Consider the following 21,036-nt stretch of genomic DNA (forward strand, 5'->3'; position numbering starts at 1 on the left):
ATTTTAAGTTAATGCGAAGAAAACACAGTTTTGCCTTTGGCTTCTGACAAGGCAGAACAAATTTAGGCTCATTAGAAAACAAGAACAAATGTTAAAAAAGAAAAACAACCATAACTTTATTTGGGATGTTTCATCTCTACACACTGTGTAGAATCGTAAAATATTTATTTTACATAAGGATGGTCACGGACTTATAGTTACAGGTCCATGTAACTATAAGAACTATGGAGAAGTTCACAAATCACAGGGCACTAAATAAGCATTAAATCAAGCAAGTCAATATTTTTTTTTCCTTTTTGCATAGCTGTATTTCACTAGAATTGCTCCTGCTTTCCAAGGGGACTTGGAGAACCATTTATTTTGTGGTTATTAGAGAACAAAGGACCTTGTATACAATTTTTGCTTAGTACAGTGAAAACATACTTGAAATTTCATGCAGAATATTTCCATATTTTTTGTTGAAAATTACATTTTTACTCAGTATTTATGAAAATGTTTATAAAATTACGTCTGCGTTTAGATGTAGTATATTTTTGGGATCTGTAGCTTGAAGACATTGTTAACTTTAAACCCACTGTAAAAAGATCTCTAGTAGAGAAGGCTATGGAAAGAAGCTCTCCTTTAGGAATGATGTTTAAGGCTAACCTAAAGAACAAAGTGATGCATTTTTGTTTTTTTGCCAGCTTAATTTTACTGTTTTCATAAATTTTTTTTGAGCTTTGAAATTTGGATTTCATAGTGTTTATATTAGTACAGACTTAACACATTCTCACCAGTATTGAGTATAATAGCTACAAAATCTATGTGACTATCCACAGATTTTTCAGAATTATAGAAGGGAAAATCTTAAAAGAGTTTATCTGGTCCAACATTTTGCAGAGGACAATGAATCCCAGATAATTAATTAAAATAACAATAGAAAGCCGAAGTCAGGTTAGCATTTTAGTTTTCTGGACTTCTGGTTCATTATTGTTTTCACCAGAGAATATTGCTTTATTGTTTATTGAATGTTTATTATAACATGGCGAGGTACTATACTGGGCACTTTGATTTTTAAAAATCTAATCTTTCCAATAACCCAGATGGTTAGTGGTTTGAAACTTTACCATTTGTAGGGAAGATGAACTAAAGAATAGAACGAAGGCAGTCTTTAAACACTGAATATGAAAAAAGATTAATTAGGGAAAATAGGTGGAATTCACAGGGAAGTGTTTTGGCTTAATATAAGGAAGAACTTTTCTAAAGAGTACAGTAGTGCTGTTCACCAAAGAAAGAGGAGGTCACGTTGAATTACACTGCTCCATTTTGAAAGTATTTAAGCCCAGTCTGCGTTTGCCAGGAATGTGGAAAATGGAATCCATGTATGGAATAAGAGAACTAGTTGACTAAAGATAATGCAGTATAAAGAATGTGGTAGAGTACCTGGCATGGAGTTTAATGCTCAATAATGATAACTATTATAAACTAATTATTTCATAAATTAGATAAAAAGATACCATGAAGTCCCTGAAGCTAGTGACAGAATAAGCAGAGATGCTAATAAATAATGAAAGACGTAAGCGAAGAAAAATGGAGAGGAGGGAGAAACTAAAGCCAAACCTTTTCTGTCTCAGAAAGCCAAGGGGACGGAGAGTTTCTAGGAGATAGTCAATTTGTTGTAAAATATTAGATGTAGGTTAAAAAGAAAGAGAAATGTGTAATATACAGATAAAAAAGATACGATGAAAGAAATAAAAAATCACCCACAGTCCCCTATGCAGAGATAAAAGTTGGTAACATTTTATTCTTTTCAGATCTTTGAACGTGAATTTAAAAGCATATCTAAATATATAGTGGGTTGATTTAGATATATCACTAAACATCTTGCAATATCTTTTATCACTTAATACACATATGAATGTCTTGATGTCAGTAAATATGGATATGCATTATAATTTTCTGTTGCTGCATAATTCATTACATGGTTGAACATAATAGTAGGTGTTCAGGTTATTTGTTTTCTCACTTTATAAGCAATGTTCACTTATCTCTATCTTTGGTGCAACTGTCATAGTTGAGGCTGTCTTTTTTGCCTAAACTGTATTAGTCCCTTAATTTTTCCTTCATCTTTTCTTGCCCTCTTGCAGTCTGTTCTACATACTTTTGAATGGACAAATGCCATGATAAGCATTTTTGTACATATATCTTTGTGTACGTGTTCATTTGTTTTGGTTTTTTTTGGCCTTGGTGTGCAGCATGTGGAATCTTCTTTCCCAGACCAGGGATCGAACCTGCGCCCCCTGCAGTGGAACCGTGGGGTCTTACCCACTGGACCACCATGGAAGTCCCTGTTTTTATTTATTTATTTATTTTAAATTTTATTAGTTTAATTTATTTATTTTTGGCTGCATTGGGTCTTCGTTGTGGTGCACGGGCTTCTTACTGCGGTGGCTTCTCTTTCTGCAGAGCCCAGGCTTTAAGCCCATGGGCTTCAGTAGTGGTGGCTCGTGGGCTCTAGAGCGCAGGCTCATTAGTTGTGGTGCACAGGCTTAGTTGCCCCGTGGCATGTGGGATCTTCCTGGACCAGCGCTTGAACCCGTGTCCCCTGTATTAGCAGGTGGATTCCTAACCACTGCACCACCAGGGAAGACCCCCCCCTATTTTGTTTTTAGACTAATTAGTTAGAAGTGGAATTGCTGGGACTTTCCTGGTGGTCCAGTGGGTAAGACTCTGTGCTTCCAATGCAGGGGGCCCAGGTTGGATCCCTGGTCAAGGAACTAGATGCCACATGCATGCTGCAACTAAAGATCCCGCATGCCGCCATGAAGATCCTGCATGTAGCAACTAAGACCCGGTGTGGCCAAAATAAAAAATTAAAAAAAGAAGTGGAATTGCTGGGTCCAACTAATGGGTATGCATATGTGAAGTTTTTTTTTTTTTTTTTTTTGCGGTATGCGGGCCTCTCACTGTTGTGGCCTCTCCCGTTGCGGAGCACAGGCTCCGGGCACACAGGCCTAGCGGCCATGGCTCACGGGCTTAGTTGCTCCGCGGCATGTGGGATCTTCCCGGACCAGGGCACGAACCCGTGTCTCCTGCATCGGCAGGCGGATTCTCAACCACTGCGCCACCAGGGAAGCCCGCATATGTGAAGTTTTGATACATGTTGCAAGATTGCCCCCATAAAGATTTTTTTAAATTTACTATTTAAAAATACTGTTGCCTATTGTGTATGTAAAGGTCCCATTTCCCTTCACCCTTGCCAACAATCTTTTTAATCTGATAGTCTTAGAAATTCTTTATCTCACTAGATTTCATGCTCATCTGTTACCTGTGAATATTTATGAGATTACTGGAGAAAGCTTTAAGCTAGGGATTGCAAATATTTACAATACCATTGTTTCCCTTTCTGAGTCTATACCAGATATCAGTGATTGATCTTGTTTGAGTTAATTACTTAAGGACAGTTACAATATTTTATATACTAAGGAAGTAGGGGAAGAACTATAACAGAAAAACATAGTGTTTGACTTGGTCCATTCAGTTCTGGGATTTTCTGTCATACTGCTTGTACACATGGCTAGGGGTAGTGGAAATGGAATGTTACTGCTTTTGGCATTTTTAAAATGAGGGAAAAACTAATAGAAGACTGTCATTTTGCAGATACAATTTAATTTTGGTCTTTCTCCATTAAGGAAATCCTCCCCAGAAGTACAGTTGTTGAATTCAAAACAAACCAAGTAAAAATTATAAAATATAATAAGCTCTCAGATAAGATTGGAAGTCTTGTCTTGTATACACTAGATATGCTTTTAACTTTGTACTTACTGCCTAGGGAGATATATTGGATATCTATACTTAGGAGGTTCCAGTTTTGTGGCTTTCTTATTTTATTTTATTTTTATTAAAGCCAGGATATCAGCAATGTTATTATTATTTTTTAAGTAAATAAATAAATTTATTTATTTATTTATTTATTTATTTTTGGCTCCATTGGGTCTTCGTTGCTGCACGTGGGCTTTCTCTTTGCGGCGAGCGGGGGTACTCTTCGTTGCGGTGTGCGGGCTTCTCGTTGCAGAGCACGAGCTCTAGGCATGCGGGCTCAGTAGTTGTGGCTCGCGGGCTCTAGAGCGCAGGCTTAGTAGTTGTAGCGTGCGGACTTAGTAGCTCCGTGGCATGTGGGATCTTCCCGGACCAGGGATTGAACCTGTGTCCCCTACGTTGGCAGGAGGATTCTTTTTTTTGGGGGGGGCAGGAGGATTCTTAACCAGTGCACCACCAGGGAAGTCCCAGCAATGTTAATTTTGTTTTGAATCTTCTTTTAAGGGCATTTCGTATAATTTGTTTTGACTGCTAAGGTAGAATAGTTTGTTGTTGAATGCTACTGGTTTGGTTATGCTAGAGCTTAACTGTGTCTAGGGATTTAAAATAGACAAACCTTAAATTATAAAAAATTGGATTTCAATAATATAACAATTCATTATGTTGTTATCTTAGAGAAGAGGGAAGGAGTTTCAGATTATATTCTCAGTGGTTACTAGGACTGTTATGAGTGATTTGCATGGCTGTTGTACTAAGTGGAATGGGGATAATGTCACCTAGCCTTTGCGGAACCATCTGAATCAGATGGCAGAGGCAGAGAAGGACTGGTTGTCATGTAGGAAGAACAGATATATGAGTGACTAAACTTAGTCTGTTGACTCTTGTCAATACATGGATTGAGATCTGGTAAGTGTATCAAGCCTTGGATGTGCTTAGAAGGATTGATGAATGAATTTTTAATTTAATCTTGAAGGTAGATTGGCCATAGTTGAAGATAAGAAAACAAGTATGCTTTAACTAAAATCTTTGGTTGCAGGTTAAGAAGAAAACCTAGCTTGTTGTAAGCAAAATGGAATTTATTAGAAGGCTATTGTTGAATGTCATTGAATGCAAAAATAAACCTTTAGCACCTTAGTTTAAACACATTAGTTCAGCAAACTGATCAAGGGTAAGATTCACCCCACCTTGTTCAGGTGCTCTCTCCTGGTCCAGTTTGTGATGGCAAGGAATATGGAACCATCTAATAAATATATCTGTGGTTATTGGAGGCCCTTGGAGGGTGGAGTGGGGTGTAAGTCCTTAGGGAAAGTAGGCTTATAGTGAACTGTGTGGACATCCTCAGAGGTGTCTACTCTGCTCTTGCTTTAAATAGTGGATTACTTTTTACATTTAGTACTCAGAAACTTGTAAGAGTTATTCATGCTTTGTAAAGTTTACAGTTTAATTTTAATATAAATTTAATAATTAGTAAGACTAAATCCTTTTTGATTTTTACATATCTTGGATACTTTTTTGTTTGAGAAGGCAGCACCTAGGAATAGCACAGTGTTTGGCACGTATGACCCTTAGTAAATACTAGTAGTTGAATGAGTACTTGAGAGGAGGTAAGACCCATTCATATGTGGCCTTGAACACCAAACTTATAAAGTGAACCCTCCCTTCCCTACAGTGACCTGACCTAGTCTTCACAGCTGTCTTTTAGATTTTTCTTTATATTGGATTTCTTTTGTTGTTAGGCCAAAGTAAAAAGCTTTTTATCTTGCGAATCACTGAATCAAACAAAAAAGTTTACTGAGGCCCTTTTGAGGTGCATTTTTGGGGTCTTTAATTATCTATGCATTGTCAGGAATGCTTAGAAAGACTTTTGTATCTTTTTTTTTTTTTTTTTTTTTTTTTTTTTTTGCGGTAGGCGGGCCTCTCACTGTTGTGGCCTCTCCCGTTGCGGAGCACAGGCTCCGGACGCGCAGGCTCAGCGGCCATGGCTCACGGGCCCAGCCGCTCCGCGGCATGTGGGATCTTCCCGGACCGGGGCACGAACCCTCGTCCCCTGAATCGACAGGCGGACTCTCAACCACTGCGCCACCAGGGAAGCCCAGAAAGACTTTTAAAACCAGATGTTCAATGGAAACTTTTTGGAAAGAAAATGTTACAAGACAAAGTGTTTATAAAGTCTTCAAGGTTAGATATTGCTAGATAGTCCACCTTTGATGTATAGCTAGACTCTGACAACTTTTTAACACCTCTACAAATACCACCCTAGTCCAAGGCTTCAGCATTTCTTCTGGAACTGTGTAGAATAGCTTCCTAAATGGTCTCCCTGCATTTGCTTTTATCCCTTGACAGTGTGTTCTCCAAAGGACGTGACTTAAGTTGGATTACGCACAACTCTGCTGAAAATTCTCTGGTGGATTCCCATTCTAAAATAAAACCTAAAATTCCTTCTGTGATCTACAAAGTTCTATGGGATTTGGCCTCTACATCTCTCACCTCAACTCTTGTGGTGTACCCCCTTCATTCTGCTGCAGTCACAGGGACCTCCAAGCACACTCAGTTTAAGGCTTTTGCACTTGTACTTTTCATTGCCTGAACATTCTTGCCTGAGGTAACTTCATTTCAGGGCTCTGTTCAAATGTGGCTTACCAAAGAAGCTATCCCTGACTACCCTATCTAAAAGAGCACCCTTCATCACTCTCTAATTCTTTCATTCTGTCTTACTTTTCTTCATAGCACTTATAACTTGACAGTATATATTTATTTCTGTATCTGTTTCCTCTTCTATGTTCCAAGCTCCACGAGGGCAGGGATTTTGTCTTTTTTATTCACTGCTGTATCCTCAGTGCCTAGCACATAATGGATGCTCAGTAATTATTTGTTGAATACATGAGTAAATATACACGTTTGTGTACTCTAGGTAGTAATTGGGGGAGATGGTGTATTACAGACCTGGCACTGGTAAATGTGAGGATAACTGTTTAATTTAGGAGATAGGAAGAAAGGAAAATCATTAGCATCCCATAGCACTTGTATATTTTTTTATAAAGTTGGTGGAAGTGGTTGCTTTTGTAATTAGAATTGATATTTTATCAAGCCATATTTGGTCATATTTCATTTAAGATGAAGAAGATGACTGTGTGTGTAAGAAGGCAGCCTCTAAATCAAAAGAGAATGGAGGATCTCCAAATAGTTATCTTGGAGCATCAAACATGAAAAAGAATGAAGAAAACACTAAGACACTAAACACTAAGAATAAACCTTTGTCACCAATGAAACTTACCCCCACATCAGTGCTTGATTATTTTGGCACTGCAAGTGTCCAAAGATCGGATAAGAAGATGGTGTCAAGCAAAAGAAAAGAGGTGAGTGTTCTACAGGCAAACAAGAATGTTCAGGATTTGTACCCATTCAGTTATTAATAAGAGGTGAAATTGGATTTTATGAATAGACCAACATTTTATTGATGACATTAATTTTCCTATGATTATGGGTAAAATGTATTGCTATTATGTTGGAAGACGACCAAGTTAGAATATCACACATTTAAGTTTTTAATATTTGAAAGTGAGAAAAGATCATTTAAATCATAAGAATAAATTGTGATTCTTAGAATTAAATACTCAAAATGCAAACTCATTTTATTCTTGACCTCAGACAATATAATTTTTCCCAGATGAGGTCATGAACACATAACTTAGAATAGAGCCTCCCTGTGCTGTACTTGTGACCGTCTCTATTTTGGCTGATGTTGGATTCATCTTTTCCTGGACATTCAGGAAACAAATACAGATAAGTTAGTGAAAGTAGTTCCCTGTGTGGAAGCCTGCCGAGCAGTGTGTGTGTTGATTTCTTTAGTACCTCCATTAGACAATGTAATCTTTCTCATGTATTGGTGTGCCAATGTTCTGGACTACTTCTGAAGCCAAGACGTTAGTCTCTAGGGTTTTTTTGGGTACTTCTTTTGAACATTTCAATAGAATTAAGTGAGAATTATCTGTCTGTAGGATATTTGCTTGTTAAGAAATTGGATGTGGTCACGGAGTAGCCATGAACATAATTTTTTGGCTGGTGTGCATTGAGTCTGTTTCATAACTGATACATTTATCTGTCATTGGTGTATTTATTCAGCTACAGCTAAGAAAAAGCACCTTACTTTGAACTTAAGGTTTATGCTGATCTTGCTTGATTTTCCTTGAAATATAGCCTTCACAAAATGCAGATGATTCCAGATTAAATGATGAAGCCATCGCCAAGCAATTGCAACTTGATGAAGATGCAGAGGTATTAGCATTTTCTTTAGATATCATTAGCACCTTGATGTTGTCACTTGCCATTTAGTCTACCCAGGCAGACAATTAAGATAGTTCTAGTTTCATTTTGGATTGAGCCTCATTGTAAGAGTTATGTGTAAAATAAGTGAAAATCTAATACTATATGAAAATCTAAGTTTATATAAAAGATAAATGATGAGAGCAGAGGATAACTAAAGATTTATTATTAGATTTCTTTGAATGGAAGCCTCCTTTAGAATAGTTACAATTATTTAACTTGGTCATATCTCTTCTCTTTGCCCTCTGGGCAATCTCATCTACTCCTGTGGCTTTAAGTACTATGCATATGCTGGTGATCTCTAAATCTATCTTCAGTTCAGAGTGCCCTTTGTAGTGAACCTGTTATATTCATCCAGTAAGTATTTATCGAGCACTTACTGAGTGCGTGGCACACTTCTAGGTGTTAAGGATACCGAAATTAAAAAAAAAAAAGTCAGATCATTATACATGCTATGAGGAAAAGTAAAGGAATAGATATGTTTGGTGTGATCAGTGGGGTTGTGAGTGTTCTATTTGAAATACAGAGATTAGGAAAACCCCTCTGAGGAAGTGACATTGGGGCATATAATTCATGATAATGGTGAGCCATGGGGCTTCCTTCTACCTGGAGGAAGATTTCCTCTAAACGTAGAGATAGCAGGTGTAAGCATCCTGAGGTAGAAATGTTTGTTTGGAAGAAATGGCCAGCAGCAAATCCTGTTATGTCATGACTGGTCTTTGGTACCTACCAGAAGGACTTGGGATGGTAAGGAGTTTGGATTTTAGTCTCTGTGAGATGAGAAGCCATTGGAGTATTGAATAGAGAAATGACATGACTTTTGATGGCTCTTAAAAGAAAATTATTCTGGCTGCTGGGAAGCTAAAGAAACCATGGTGGGCAAGAACAAAAGCAGATCATTTTGGAGACTGTTAGGGTAGGGGACGTGAGAGAAGATGTTGGCTTGTACCAGGATGGGGGTAATGGAAGAGGTAGTGAGAAGTGGTCATCATCTGTATATGCTTTGAAGGTGCAACCTTCACGTTGTTGCAGATAGACTGGACGTAAGGTATGAGGGAAAGAGAAGATTCAAAGGTGACTCCATGTTTTTCGGCTTGAGCAACTGGGTGAATGGTGATATCATTTATTAAGACTGGGACACTGGTACAGGAAAATCAAGAATTCTGTTTTGCACATAAGTTTGAGATGCCTAATAGTCTTCTAAATGGATATGCAGAGTGGGTAGTTGGGTAGAGGAATCTGGAGCTCAGGGGAGAGGTCTAAGCTGAAGAAGGTGTTTATTTGGGATCATTAACGTTTGAATGGTATTAAAACCAGTGTAACTAGATGAGATCATGGGGAGAGAATGTAAACGGAAAAGAAGTCTCAGGATTGAGCTCTGGGGCACTGTTAACAATGAGAGGTCAGGAAGAGAAGGATGATCCAGCAGAGGAGATTTAAAGAAAGTGGCTAGTGAAGTAGGACAATCTGGAAAGCTTGGTATTTTATGTAAGCCAAGTGAAGAAGGTATTTCAAGGGGGAGTGTTCGTCTCTGTCAGAGGCTCCAGACCTTGGTACCTGCTGTTTGAACCTCCTTCCTGTTTATTAGCTTAAGTGTCACTTTCTCATATTCCTTAAACTATGTTAGAAATCCCTTCTGTATGCCCTGTAGCTACTATTAACGTTTATTTGTGCCTTCTTAAATTGCTATTTCAGTGTCTTCCTGTATGTAGACTTTAAACTCTACCTACCAGGGCTGTTTATGTCTTAACTATTGTGACATCAGTGTTCTTATTGCTTGGCAAAGAAGAGGCTCTTTTTTTTTTTTAAACATCTTTATTGGAGTATAATTGCTTTACAATGGTGTGTTAGTTTCTGCTTTATAACAAAGTGAATCAGCTATACATATACGAAGAAGAGGCTCTTGATAACAATTGTTTTGAGAGAACAGTATTCTAGTCTTCTGAAATATATTGACTATTCACGTTTTATTAATTTGGCAGTTTATAGTTTGTGTTTTTAAAATCTTTTTCCATCTTATTGATGACACTGAATTGTATAAACTACTTACAGATATCCACATGACTCAGGGTAGGACAGATGACCTAGGTAAAATCATGAAGTGATTTTTTTAGGGACCTGACTTCTTATCTGTCTGAAATACTGGAGGCTTACCCTATCCTTTCCAAACCAGGTGTGGCACTTTGTATCACAATCCTCTGTTTTCCCATTTCTATCACATTCTTTCAGAATCCTGTTTGGGTCCTGTTTCTCATATAATGAGAAATATATTCTACTTCCACACGTTCTCTTCTGGAAGAGCTCCATTTTACTGAAAGTAAAAATATTTGGAAATAACAGCGAGGTGAATGTCTGTGTGTTATATTAGATTTTAGGAAAACTTCTGATATAATGACTTAAATTTTCAAAGGTCAGAACAGATAAATTACTACTGTGTTGTACCCCTGAAGCTAATATACTATTGTTAAGTCTACTATACTTCAATTAAAAAAATATCAAAACAGATACATTTGAATTAGTAATTGAAAATAGAAGTTTGATGATATTAGTGATAGTTGCATTAATATGTATCTTACTGTGTGTGCAAAGAAGGTATATAATTTTCTTGGTTTATAGATTCAGTTCTATGTGTGCTGCGCGCCCCCCCCCCCCCCCGCCATCCCCACAAGGCTGTTGTTTTTCTGTTAGGATAATGATTCTCTTCTGAACTCTTTTTAGAGTTTAAAATAAATAAAGATGAGAGATCTTTAAGTGTTGCATTGGGACCATTAAGAAAAAGCTAAAGACCTGGAGCTTTATGCTCAATTTATCTATCATGCCTGCAAAACTAGAAATATATGTTCTGCAGTCTCATTTGGCTTAGCAAAACAACCTTGTGATACTCAGCTATTAAGTGAAAAAATGTCCTAGTTACTTTCTGGAAAATGTTTTTCCAGTTTCTTTTAAGTATCATGAACCACACATTTTAAAACTTTTCATTTACAAAAAGAAAAAAAACAGCTCACTGTGTTGACATTTTTTACAGCTAGAGAGACAACTGCATGAAGATGAAGAGTTTGCCAGAACATTAGCCATGTTGGATGAAGAACCCAAGACCAAAAAGGTGGTGTTTTACCAGGCTGTTTGCACTCTGAATATACAGTACAGATCAGTGTTCCCTTTCAGACCTTTGTAGTCTAGGCTCTGGAGATATAACCATGAATAACTCTCTAGAGAGAAGCTAAATTATTTTCATTTATAAAAATGTTTTTGGAGAAGCTCATTGAGAAACTTCTTCTTCCTAAAGGAAGGTTGATAGAGCCAAAGCCAACCAAAACCCTTCCTCACAAAACAACAAGTTGTAACTTTTACCTACTCTCTGTCACGAAGGGGTTCTCATGTACTTGTTCAGAGAATAACACTTATAAAGATTCCGATGGAATCTAAAGTTTAATAACTTTAATATTAATTACTGTCTTTTTAAAAACATAATTTTGCTGTTAGTTAGCTAACTTTAAGAACTGTATTAGGACAGTCTCAAATAATAATGAGTATATTTTGGGGAATCTCTAAAAGCATCAAGATTTTTTTCTTTAAGCAGTTGATCTCCAAAAAATTAGTCTTATTTCTGTTGAATCACATTCTGTTAATATTGTCATTATCAATATCTGACTATTTTAAAAGATTTTACAGCAGGCAGGTGTAAGACAATAGGGTATGGTGGGGACTTTGTCATTTGAAAAGCTTTACTTCATCTAAAGGCATTTAAATTAGAATTATTTTTTTAAAATGCTGTGTCATGCACCCCAATTTGTGACCTCTTTGTAAAATGCAGAGTTTTGAAGGAGCAGTGAAGAGAATGGACATTTTTTTCTCTTGAGAAAATACTCTTTATTTTTCTTTTTATCTTTAGATTGTTTTTAATTTAGTCTTTTGGGTTTCGATTTTAGTTTTTAAACTGCATAATGCTAACAATTTGAGAATGGAGATGAAATCAGCAGAAACAAGGCTTTCATTTTCAGACGCACAAGTGGGGAACAACTAGCATAATTTTTTATAGATGTATTTTTTGTGCCCTTTCATCTATTTCCTCATCTGTAAAATTAAAAGTAATAAAACATGTTTCATTTGCCCCAGAAATTTTGTGTATAAATGAATGAAACTTTATTGTATTGTTCCTCTACTTTGGAAGATGACCCTTAATCTTTGGTTGATTTTAACAACATATTTTGTGGTAATAGTTTTCCTGTTATTTGTCGCATTTGACACTTTTTACATTTTCTTAGGCTCAGAAGGACCCAGGAGAGAGAGAGATGTTTTCATCTGTACAAGCCAGTTTATGTAAAACAGAAAAACCTAAATATCCTCATAAAGGTAAAACTAGAAGAAAAAAGTAAGCTGGAACATTTATCTTTATTGAAGAAAATTCATGTAACCACTTTTAAATGTTCTGTCCAGTAATTGCCTGGTATTCTTAGATAGATATTTCATAGAGGTACTGGAGCGTGTTCTACTTAGATACCTGGAAAGCTGTTTGGATATTAGTTGGTGTAGAATGCCTGTCTGCTCTGATTGCGAGAAATGTATCATAGCTCTTGGCTTCATGTTTATTTCCAAGTGTAGTGCAACTGTGTGGACTTCGATTACATGAAGACAAAGGACTAGATGTTTCAAGCTCATAGGGTTGGCTCATAGTTGTCCAGGTCATCTGAAGCTCTTCTGCTGGTTGTCTGTAGGTTTTAGTCTTTTTTTTAGTGGTCCTGATATCTAACCATCTGTTAATATAGATGGGCTTAATCTTATAAGTATATCTGTTCATATAATTTTAGTCTTGAAATCCCAAGATTCTTTCAGACTTTATCACAAACAGAATTTTCTATGTGACATATTTTAATTAGCAACTTTTCTCTGTGTGAATTTCAGGTCATTGACATTTATCTGTGGAATAAAGTCCATGTTCTCAGATGTAGTTTACCATATTATTTCAATTAGTGAGTAATTTATATTTAAAAAAGCAGATCCCTTCATCTGAACTGGTTATACAAAGAAGTAATATACAGATGTTTAATTTTTAAAAATGTTCTGTATAAACTGAAGAACTAAAATCTTAATGTGCATGTTATGAAGTCACCATATGACATTGTGTCCTACTAAGATTATTCAGTTGAAAAATGAAAAAATAATCTTGATATTGGGTATCATATTCCAAAAACAACAATCATAATCTTTTCTTTCTTCCTAATAAAAACAGAACAATTTTCAGATGACAGAAAGAACTGCAGTCCTAAGAAGCAAACTAAATGTGAAAGTTCAAAAGAATCTCAGAAACATTCCAGGTCATCCACTCATAAAATAGGAGAAACTTCTTCTCCAAAAACCAGTCCCAAGCTGGCATTTTTGAAAAAAAAAGAAGAAAGTTCTAGTAAAGAAACAGAGCCTGTGGCCTCAAAAAGAAAAGAAAATGCCATTGAGTTAAAAGAGACAAGAACTCCTAAGAAAATCAAAAGTTCTCCAGCTAAAAAAGAGGTATAAATTTTCTAAAAGCATATCATTTGGGGGCTGAGTGTTGATCTTGGTTTGATTGTTTTCAAGTTTTATTTCTAACTTTATAAGTTATTATCGTACTTTTAAAAAAAATAATAAATTTATTTATTTATTTTTGGCTGCGTTGGGTCTTCGTTGCTGTGCGCAGGCTTTCTTTAGTTGTGGCGAGCAGGGGCTACTTTCCATTGTGGTGCGCGGGCTTCTCATTGTGGTGGCTTCTCTTGTTGTGGAGCATGGGCTCTAGGTGCACAGGCTTCAGTAGTTGTGGCATGTGGGCTCAGTAGTTGTGGCTCGTGGGCTCTAGAGCGCTGGCTCAGTAGTTGCGGTGCATGGGCTTAGTTGCTCCGCGGCATGTGGGATCTTCCCGGACCAGGGCTTGAACCCGTTTCCCCTGCATTGGCAGGTGGATTCTTAACCACTGTGCCACCAGGGAAGTCCCCCTTTTTGTTTTTTTTTGCTTGGGGCTAGCAACTTGGCTTACACACCCAGTCTACCCTGAGGTATGTGCCTTTAGAGAGAGTCAAAAGGTTTGAGAAGGACTGATGGCAGAGATGTTTATAAGCCAGGCACATGTAAATTGTAGCTAAAATTGTTAATATCAGGACCAAACACTGAAATGACTTAATGTTTATTTATTGATATGTATTTTTAATTTTATATTAAATTTGCATGACTTTATTCAATTTCCTCTCCCTCTCCCCAAAGTCTGTAAGTCCTGAAGATTCTGAAAAGAGACGCATTAATTATCAAGCTTATCGAAGCTACTTAAATCGAGAAGGTCCCAAAGCTCTGGGCTCCAAAGAGATACCAAAGGTAAGAGTACTGAGAGGATATGTCATGGCCTCTGGCCTATGGGTCCATGAATGTATTTACTATGTTTACAGTAGCAGAGAATTAATAATTAAAAATAAACAGAAAAGCTTGAGTCACCATCTTTACGAATTAGGAGATAGGCTATGGCAGTCACAAGATTAATACTCTTTGCCTTCATGGTGCTTATGGTCTAACTCAGGAAAGAGACATTAAGTAAATTATTATTTAATTATAATTGTGATATGTGCCATAAGGGAAAAATCCGAGATTCTTTTAGGGGGTGTAACAGAGGAACCTGGCCCTAAGAGGAGTTGTAAGTGGGGGAAAAGTATGACCAGATTTGCATTTCAAGGAGAGCACTCTGGCTGCTGAATATAGAGTGCAGTGGAGGGGGAGGAATAAATATAGGGAGATCAATTAGGAGAGATAGTGAGAAATAATAGTGACTTGTCTAGGCTAGTAGCAGTGAAAGGGCTGAGAAGTGAAGTAGCTTCAATGGAAAAGGCAAAATCTGTAGGACTTGGCTCTCTTTGGTGCATGTCTTTTGTATTATCAAGACAACTTTCCAATCAAGAGATTATGTGCTGTTGCCTCTAAGCTCGCAGATTGTTAGATTTACTATCATAGGGTAAACAGCCAGAGAGAAGGGCAGGAGCTCAAACTTGTTTAGTTTTTTCAGAATTGAAACTTTCATTTTTTAACAATAGCAAGATATTCTGTAGGTGCATTGCATCTGGTTGTTAAAGTTTTACAAGTTAACTAGTAGTTTAAATATTTAAAAAAATGAGAATAGTATGAATGGATAATTTTAATACACTTTCCTAACCACATTGGACATATATTTTTTATTGCTGGTTTTATAAGTTTATTAAATGTTAACCTGCATAAGAATTTCTCAGGGTTTAATTTGTTCCTGCTTATTTGCTGTAAATTTCCTGTAAATTTTTTCATGCTGAGATTATTTATGATGTCGAATGAGAAAAATCAACTTCCTGCAGCTTTGATGCCAAATGTTTCTTTGGAAAGCTGCCATGTAATTTCCTCTCTGCTTGAACACTTTGGTTTTTAGGGAGCTGAAAATTGCTTGGAAGGCCTTACATTTGTAATCACAGGAGTGCTGGAATCCATTGAACGAGATGAGGCCAAGTCTCTAATTGAGCGTTATGGGGGAAAAGTAACAGGAAATGTCAGCAAGAAAACAAACTACCTTGTCATGGGTCGTGATAGTGGTCAGTCCAAGAGTGATAAGGTGGGTACTGCTGTGTTCTCAGCACAGTGAAGTAGCCTGCTTGCCTTGGCAGGCTCTTCATGTGACCATATGTAGTAATGTCCTTTACATGGAGTGAGGTGAAGGAAAAAAATGGAAAAGTAATTTCTTCACTACAGTATTACTACAGTATTTCTTCTCCACAGAAATGTTGTTTGGCTTTGACCCTGGGATTTTGGTTTTCCAGTTGAAGGCACAGTTCCTATTTACTTGGCTTTCTTAGTGTAGTATTCTGGTCAAAATCTTTTTTTGAAGATAGAAGCAAATGCAGTTTTCCTCTTTTTCTAGTCCTAAGTATTCCTATATATGCTGCTGTGGACTCCATCTTAAGTTTTTTAACTGGAAGATCTTTTTATTGGAAGGTCTGTTGGGTAGTATTGCATTTAGTTCCAAGTAATAGAATACCTGACTAACTGTGGTTTTGACAAATAGCTGCTTATTTCCTTACCTTATGAGAATTCCAGAGGCAGGCAGTTGCGTGGGATGGTTCAGCACCTTGGTGATGTAGCTAGACTTAGTGCCATCCTCCACTTCTGTCTTCATGCACATTGCCTTGTGTTGCAAGGTAGCTGCCACTCTCAAGTTCACATGTAAGGCAGGAAATAGGGAGCAGTGACAAGATGTTATACTAGCTGTGACTGATCTTATAAGAGTTTTCCTGGAAACACCTCTTATAGAATTCCCCTTAAGTCTCATTGGCCGGAGCTGTCACATGGCCATTCACAGCTACACGAGAGGTTGGGGAGGATGAGGACTTTTCTGATTCTCAGACCAATCCTAAGTCATCACTTGGAGATGGACACATTGGAGTTCTGTTAGCAGGGATAAGGTAGAGGAGAATGTCTGCCAGCTGATATGGCTTTGACCCTAGTGGCTTTGATCTTTGTAGGGCAGAGAGGGAAAGGTAAAGCAATCCACAGAAGTGACAGTGTGATACCTCAGGTGCCAACCCACAACTCTTAGAGGAGGTATCTTATTTTCTTTCTTTTTAATGATACTTTTTCATGAACATGGTTTTAGAAAATATTCCAGTGTTATCTAATTTACAAATGTGGTTTTTCACCTTCTGACAAGCCTGAGAATCGTATTTTTTTTTTTACAGAAAGTAATGGTTTCAATGATTTGCATTTTTAATTACTAGGCAGCAGCCTTGGGAACAAAAATTATTGATGAAGATGGCCTATTGAATCTGATTCGAACTATGCCAGGCAAGAAGTCCAAGTATGAAATAGCAGCTGAAGCTGAGGTTTGTATACAATGAACTTGACTTATTTAAGTTGGTGTATAGCAACTTCCCTGTTTCATAGAGACATTTCTTGGGTGGATGCAGGTCTGTGGGCTAAAAAATTAACTTTTCCTTCTACCACAAATGAACTTACCTTATTTCTTTTTGAGTGGTGGGTGGACTGTGCTGTACGCTGTTGTCTTTGATGTGTTTCCTTACCTTTCCCAAAGGAGTATGAAGAGGGAGAGGGGACCTTGTATTGCACTTACCATATCTACTTAAACTGTCCATATTTTCCATATTCTTGCAATAAAATTGTGCAAAGGTTCTTGCTTAAGAGTTCTTTGACGGATATACTATAGGTATCAGCATGATAATATTTTCATTTAGAACTATATTAGGACATTTCCAGTTGTGACAGAAACCAAGCCGATATTAGCTTTAGCAAAAAGGGAAAAATTTTGACTCACATAACTAAACTCTGGGCAGTCGGTTGTAGGAACTACTGCATGTACAGACTGCAGTGCTTTTAGGACCCTTTCAGTTTCTGTCTCTCCACTTCTCCTAGTGTTAGCTTTATTCATTTCCACTATATACAGGTCTTTTCCATGTGTAGGACACAGGGGTGCCAGCAGCCCAAGTTTAATGTCCCCAGCTCTGTCACCCAAGTGGTGAGGTGGTCTTCTGATTTATTCCAGTTAGAAAAATCTTAGGGAATGATTTGGATTAGCCTGTCATCAGTGTCCCCTAATGTTGACAGCTTACATAGCCATAATATAGTAATCAAACCCAGGAGGTTAACATTGATGCCATGCTGTTAACTTCACAATTCCCCCCCATTATCCTTAGGATCCCACACTGCACTGAGTTGTGTCTTCTTAGTCTCCTCCAATCTATGATAGTTCCTCAAGTCTTTCCTTGTCTTTTTATGACCTTGATTTGATGAGTTCTAGTCAGTTGTTTTGTAGAATGTCTCTCAGTTTGGGTTGTTGATGTTTTCTCATGGTTAGATTGAGGTTATGCATTATTGGCAAAGAAGACCACATAAGTCATACTCTGTCCTCCTCAGTGCATCGTATCAGCTGTGCATGATGTCGATATGTCTTATTACTGGTGATGTTAACCTTTATTACTTGGTTAAGATGATTTCTGCCTGGTTTTCCCACCAGTGAAGTGACAGTTTTTCCCCATTGTAATTGATAAATATCTTGGGGAGATACTTTAATACCTTGTTCCTCAAACATTCACCCACTAATTTTAGCACCCACTCACTGGTAAAGAGGCACTTTAAAAAAAAATTGAGACATTATTCACACATCATAAAATTCACCCTTTTAAAATGTATGTTAGTGGTTTTTAGTATATTCACAAGACTGTACAGCTGTCACCACTGTCTATTCCAGAACATTTTCATCACTCCCCACAGAAACGCTACACTCATTAGCAGTCACTCTTCATACCCACCCCTGGCAACCACTACTCTACTTTCTGTCTATGGATTTGCCTGTTCTGGAAATTTTCTATAAAGGGAAACATGTAATATGTGGTCTTTTTTTCTGGCTTTTTTCACTTAACATCGTATTTTCAAGGTTCAACTATGTTGAAGTATAAATCAGTGCTTCACTCCTTTTTATTGCTGATTAGTATTCCATTGTGTGGATATACCATATTTTGTTTATTTGTTCATCTGTTGATGGCCATTTTGGGTCGTTTCCATTTTTTTGGCTATAATAATATAATTATTTGTATATATAAAATACAATGTTGCTATGAACATTTGTGTACGAGTTTTTGTGGAGGAATTAAATATTAACTAGTCAGAAAACAAATTCTTAATCCTTTACCTTTTTTTAAACTGATTTTATAATACTTATTACTTTCAAAAAACTAATATGTTCTAATTTTAAAAATTGTATTTGGGTGCTTTTTGGTGTGCTCTTAATTTTTTTAAAGTTTGGAAGGTGGGGATTTCCACAAATAGGGTCCATTGTGAAAAGACAGAACCAGGTTGGGTAGCTCATTTGGATATCTCAGATTGCCCTCTAGAGTACATTTAGAAGGATAGAAATTCTCTATATCTCATCAGGTTTCTTTTTTCCTCCAATTTTTAAGATGAAGAAAGAAAAATCCAAATTGGAAAGAACACCCCAAAAAAATGGCCAAGGAAAAAGAAAAATTAGTCCAACTAAGAAGGAATCAGAATCTAAAAAGTGCAAACTGACTCCCAAAAAGGAAAGCTCTATAAAGTCAATAAAAAAGGAGACAAGTATGTTTCAGAGAGGCCTGGACTTCAAGGAGCAGGTGGCTGAGGAAACAAATGGTGACAGCTGGGCGAGGAATTTGGCTGATGACAGCAGTGAAAACAAAGTGGAAAATTTGCTCTGGGTGGATAAATATAAGCCAGCCTCGCTCAAGACCATAATTGGACAGCAAGGTGACCAGAGCTGTGCCAACAAACTCCTACGCTGGCTCCGAAACTGGCACAAGAGTCCATCCGAAGATAAGAAACACGGTGATTTTACAGCTTCATTCATTTTTCTGTGTGTCTGTCACCATGTCATTGCTCAGTGACACATGTGTTAGGAAGTGTAGTAGTTGGTTTGTTGATCTCTCAGCAAGCATTTATTGAGAGCCTGCTCTGAGCCTAGGTGCTGTATAATACCCCAGGAGTGCTATTGTGAACAAAATACAGTCCCCTTTAAGGCACTCCCGGTCAGTGAGGGAGACGTAGATAAACCAGTAATTAAAATGTATTGTGCTAAGTACTGTTACAGGGTTAAGTATAGGGTCCTCAGCGGGTGGAAGTGTGTGGTCAGGGATTTCCATCCCTAGAGGAAGAGATATCTAAGCTAAGACTTGGAAACTAAGAAGCAGTTAGCTAAGTGAAGGGAGGGGAGTGTCAGGTGGGAGAGCATAAATGTACCAGGGTCTGAGACATGTGAGAGCAAGACCCCTGAGAGGGCCAGAGAGACTTGGGAGGAAAGGTGCAAATAAAAAGCTGAGGCACGCTTACAGAGTAGGCAGCCTGAAAATCCCAGTAGCATGTTTGCTTTTGGTAGGCATGGAAAATGAACAGTCACAATATATATTTAATGTCCAAAGTATTTATTATTGGAACTGAAGTTTCCAGTCACAGATGTTAGTAGTATTGTCTTGAGCTCCAACCACAGACAGCCCTGGGCTATACTGTGTGAGAAGTAAGGAGGAAAAATTTAGTGAGCATCATAGTGAATTCCCAAAGTAATGACTGGTTTATTAATGTCTAGGTGGTCACTAGGCATTGGCCAACAATGCCAGTTTATTTTATTTATAACAGTTAGATAATATAATTGTAATAATACAGGGTTAAACTTAAGCTGACCCCTTTTCTCTTTCCAAAACCAAATAAAAGGTGGTATAAGTGCTTTATGTACCTGGAGAAGACTTTTTAAGGCTTCAGGTGAACCATAGTCCGTTTTCCCGTGCCTGAAGTAGGTTTAACCATCTTTCTCTCAGTCCTTGTATATGAATTGAGAACCCGTTATGCGCCGGGTCCCCATGTGATAAGGGGAGGAGTTGAGCTGGGCAGGATAGTTGCAGATACAGCATCTTCAATTCATTCTTTTTGTGATCATGTAGGTGACTGTGCTTGTTAGTATTTACTGAGACATGCCAGACTCTGTGCTCAGCATGTCCATCCTCACAACATGCCCACTAGATGCATTCCTATTGTTACCCTCATTTTACAAAGGAGGAAACAGATACAGAGGGCTTAAGTCACTTCTGAAGTTCTCCTAGCTGGTGAGCGGTAGATTTAGGATCAGAGCCCAGGTGGTGTGCTCCATGACCTGTGCTTTTGTAGGAAAGGAAACTCATAAGATTATTGTTTCAGATCAGGGTTTTAAAGTTAGTTTTCATGTTTTATTTTGAGTGGAGGTGAGGTGGGGAGTAGAATTTCACTAAATGCTCTGGAAACTTGTTTATACTTTGTAAAAAATATTCTGCAAATTTCGAACTAAACTGGAGGTGCTCCTGATGCTAACTTTATGCAGTTATTCCTGCCATTCCTGCATTTCTGTTAGGTAGTAGAGGTTAACATTCTGGAACT

The 21,036-nt window shown here is 37.5% G+C and overlaps 1 protein-coding gene across 2 annotated transcripts in view; it reads left to right on the plus strand.

The window, feature by feature from the left end:
* Nucleotides 1–21,036, plus strand: part of RFC1 (replication factor C subunit 1) — an 85,144-nt gene that overhangs the window by 45,016 nt on the left and 19,092 nt on the right. For both annotated transcript variants that reach the window (XM_059067040.2, XM_067036272.1), the window contains exons 5-13: nucleotides 6,913–7,154; nucleotides 7,996–8,073; nucleotides 11,147–11,224; nucleotides 12,387–12,474; nucleotides 13,352–13,626; nucleotides 14,350–14,457; nucleotides 15,527–15,706; nucleotides 16,866–16,970; nucleotides 19,062–19,461. In XM_059067040.2, coding sequence (XP_058923023.1) covers nucleotides 6,913–7,154; nucleotides 7,996–8,073; nucleotides 11,147–11,224; nucleotides 12,387–12,474; nucleotides 13,352–13,626; nucleotides 14,350–14,457; nucleotides 15,527–15,706; nucleotides 16,866–16,970; nucleotides 19,062–19,461 — 1,554 coding nt within the window. The remainder of the gene's footprint in view (nucleotides 1–6,912; nucleotides 7,155–7,995; nucleotides 8,074–11,146; nucleotides 11,225–12,386; nucleotides 12,475–13,351; nucleotides 13,627–14,349; nucleotides 14,458–15,526; nucleotides 15,707–16,865; nucleotides 16,971–19,061; nucleotides 19,462–21,036) is intronic.

Source organism: Kogia breviceps, chromosome 6 (genome assembly GCF_026419965.1).
Source record: "Kogia breviceps isolate mKogBre1 chromosome 6, mKogBre1 haplotype 1, whole genome shotgun sequence".
Lineage (NCBI taxonomy): Eukaryota > Metazoa > Chordata > Mammalia > Artiodactyla > Physeteridae > Kogia > Kogia breviceps.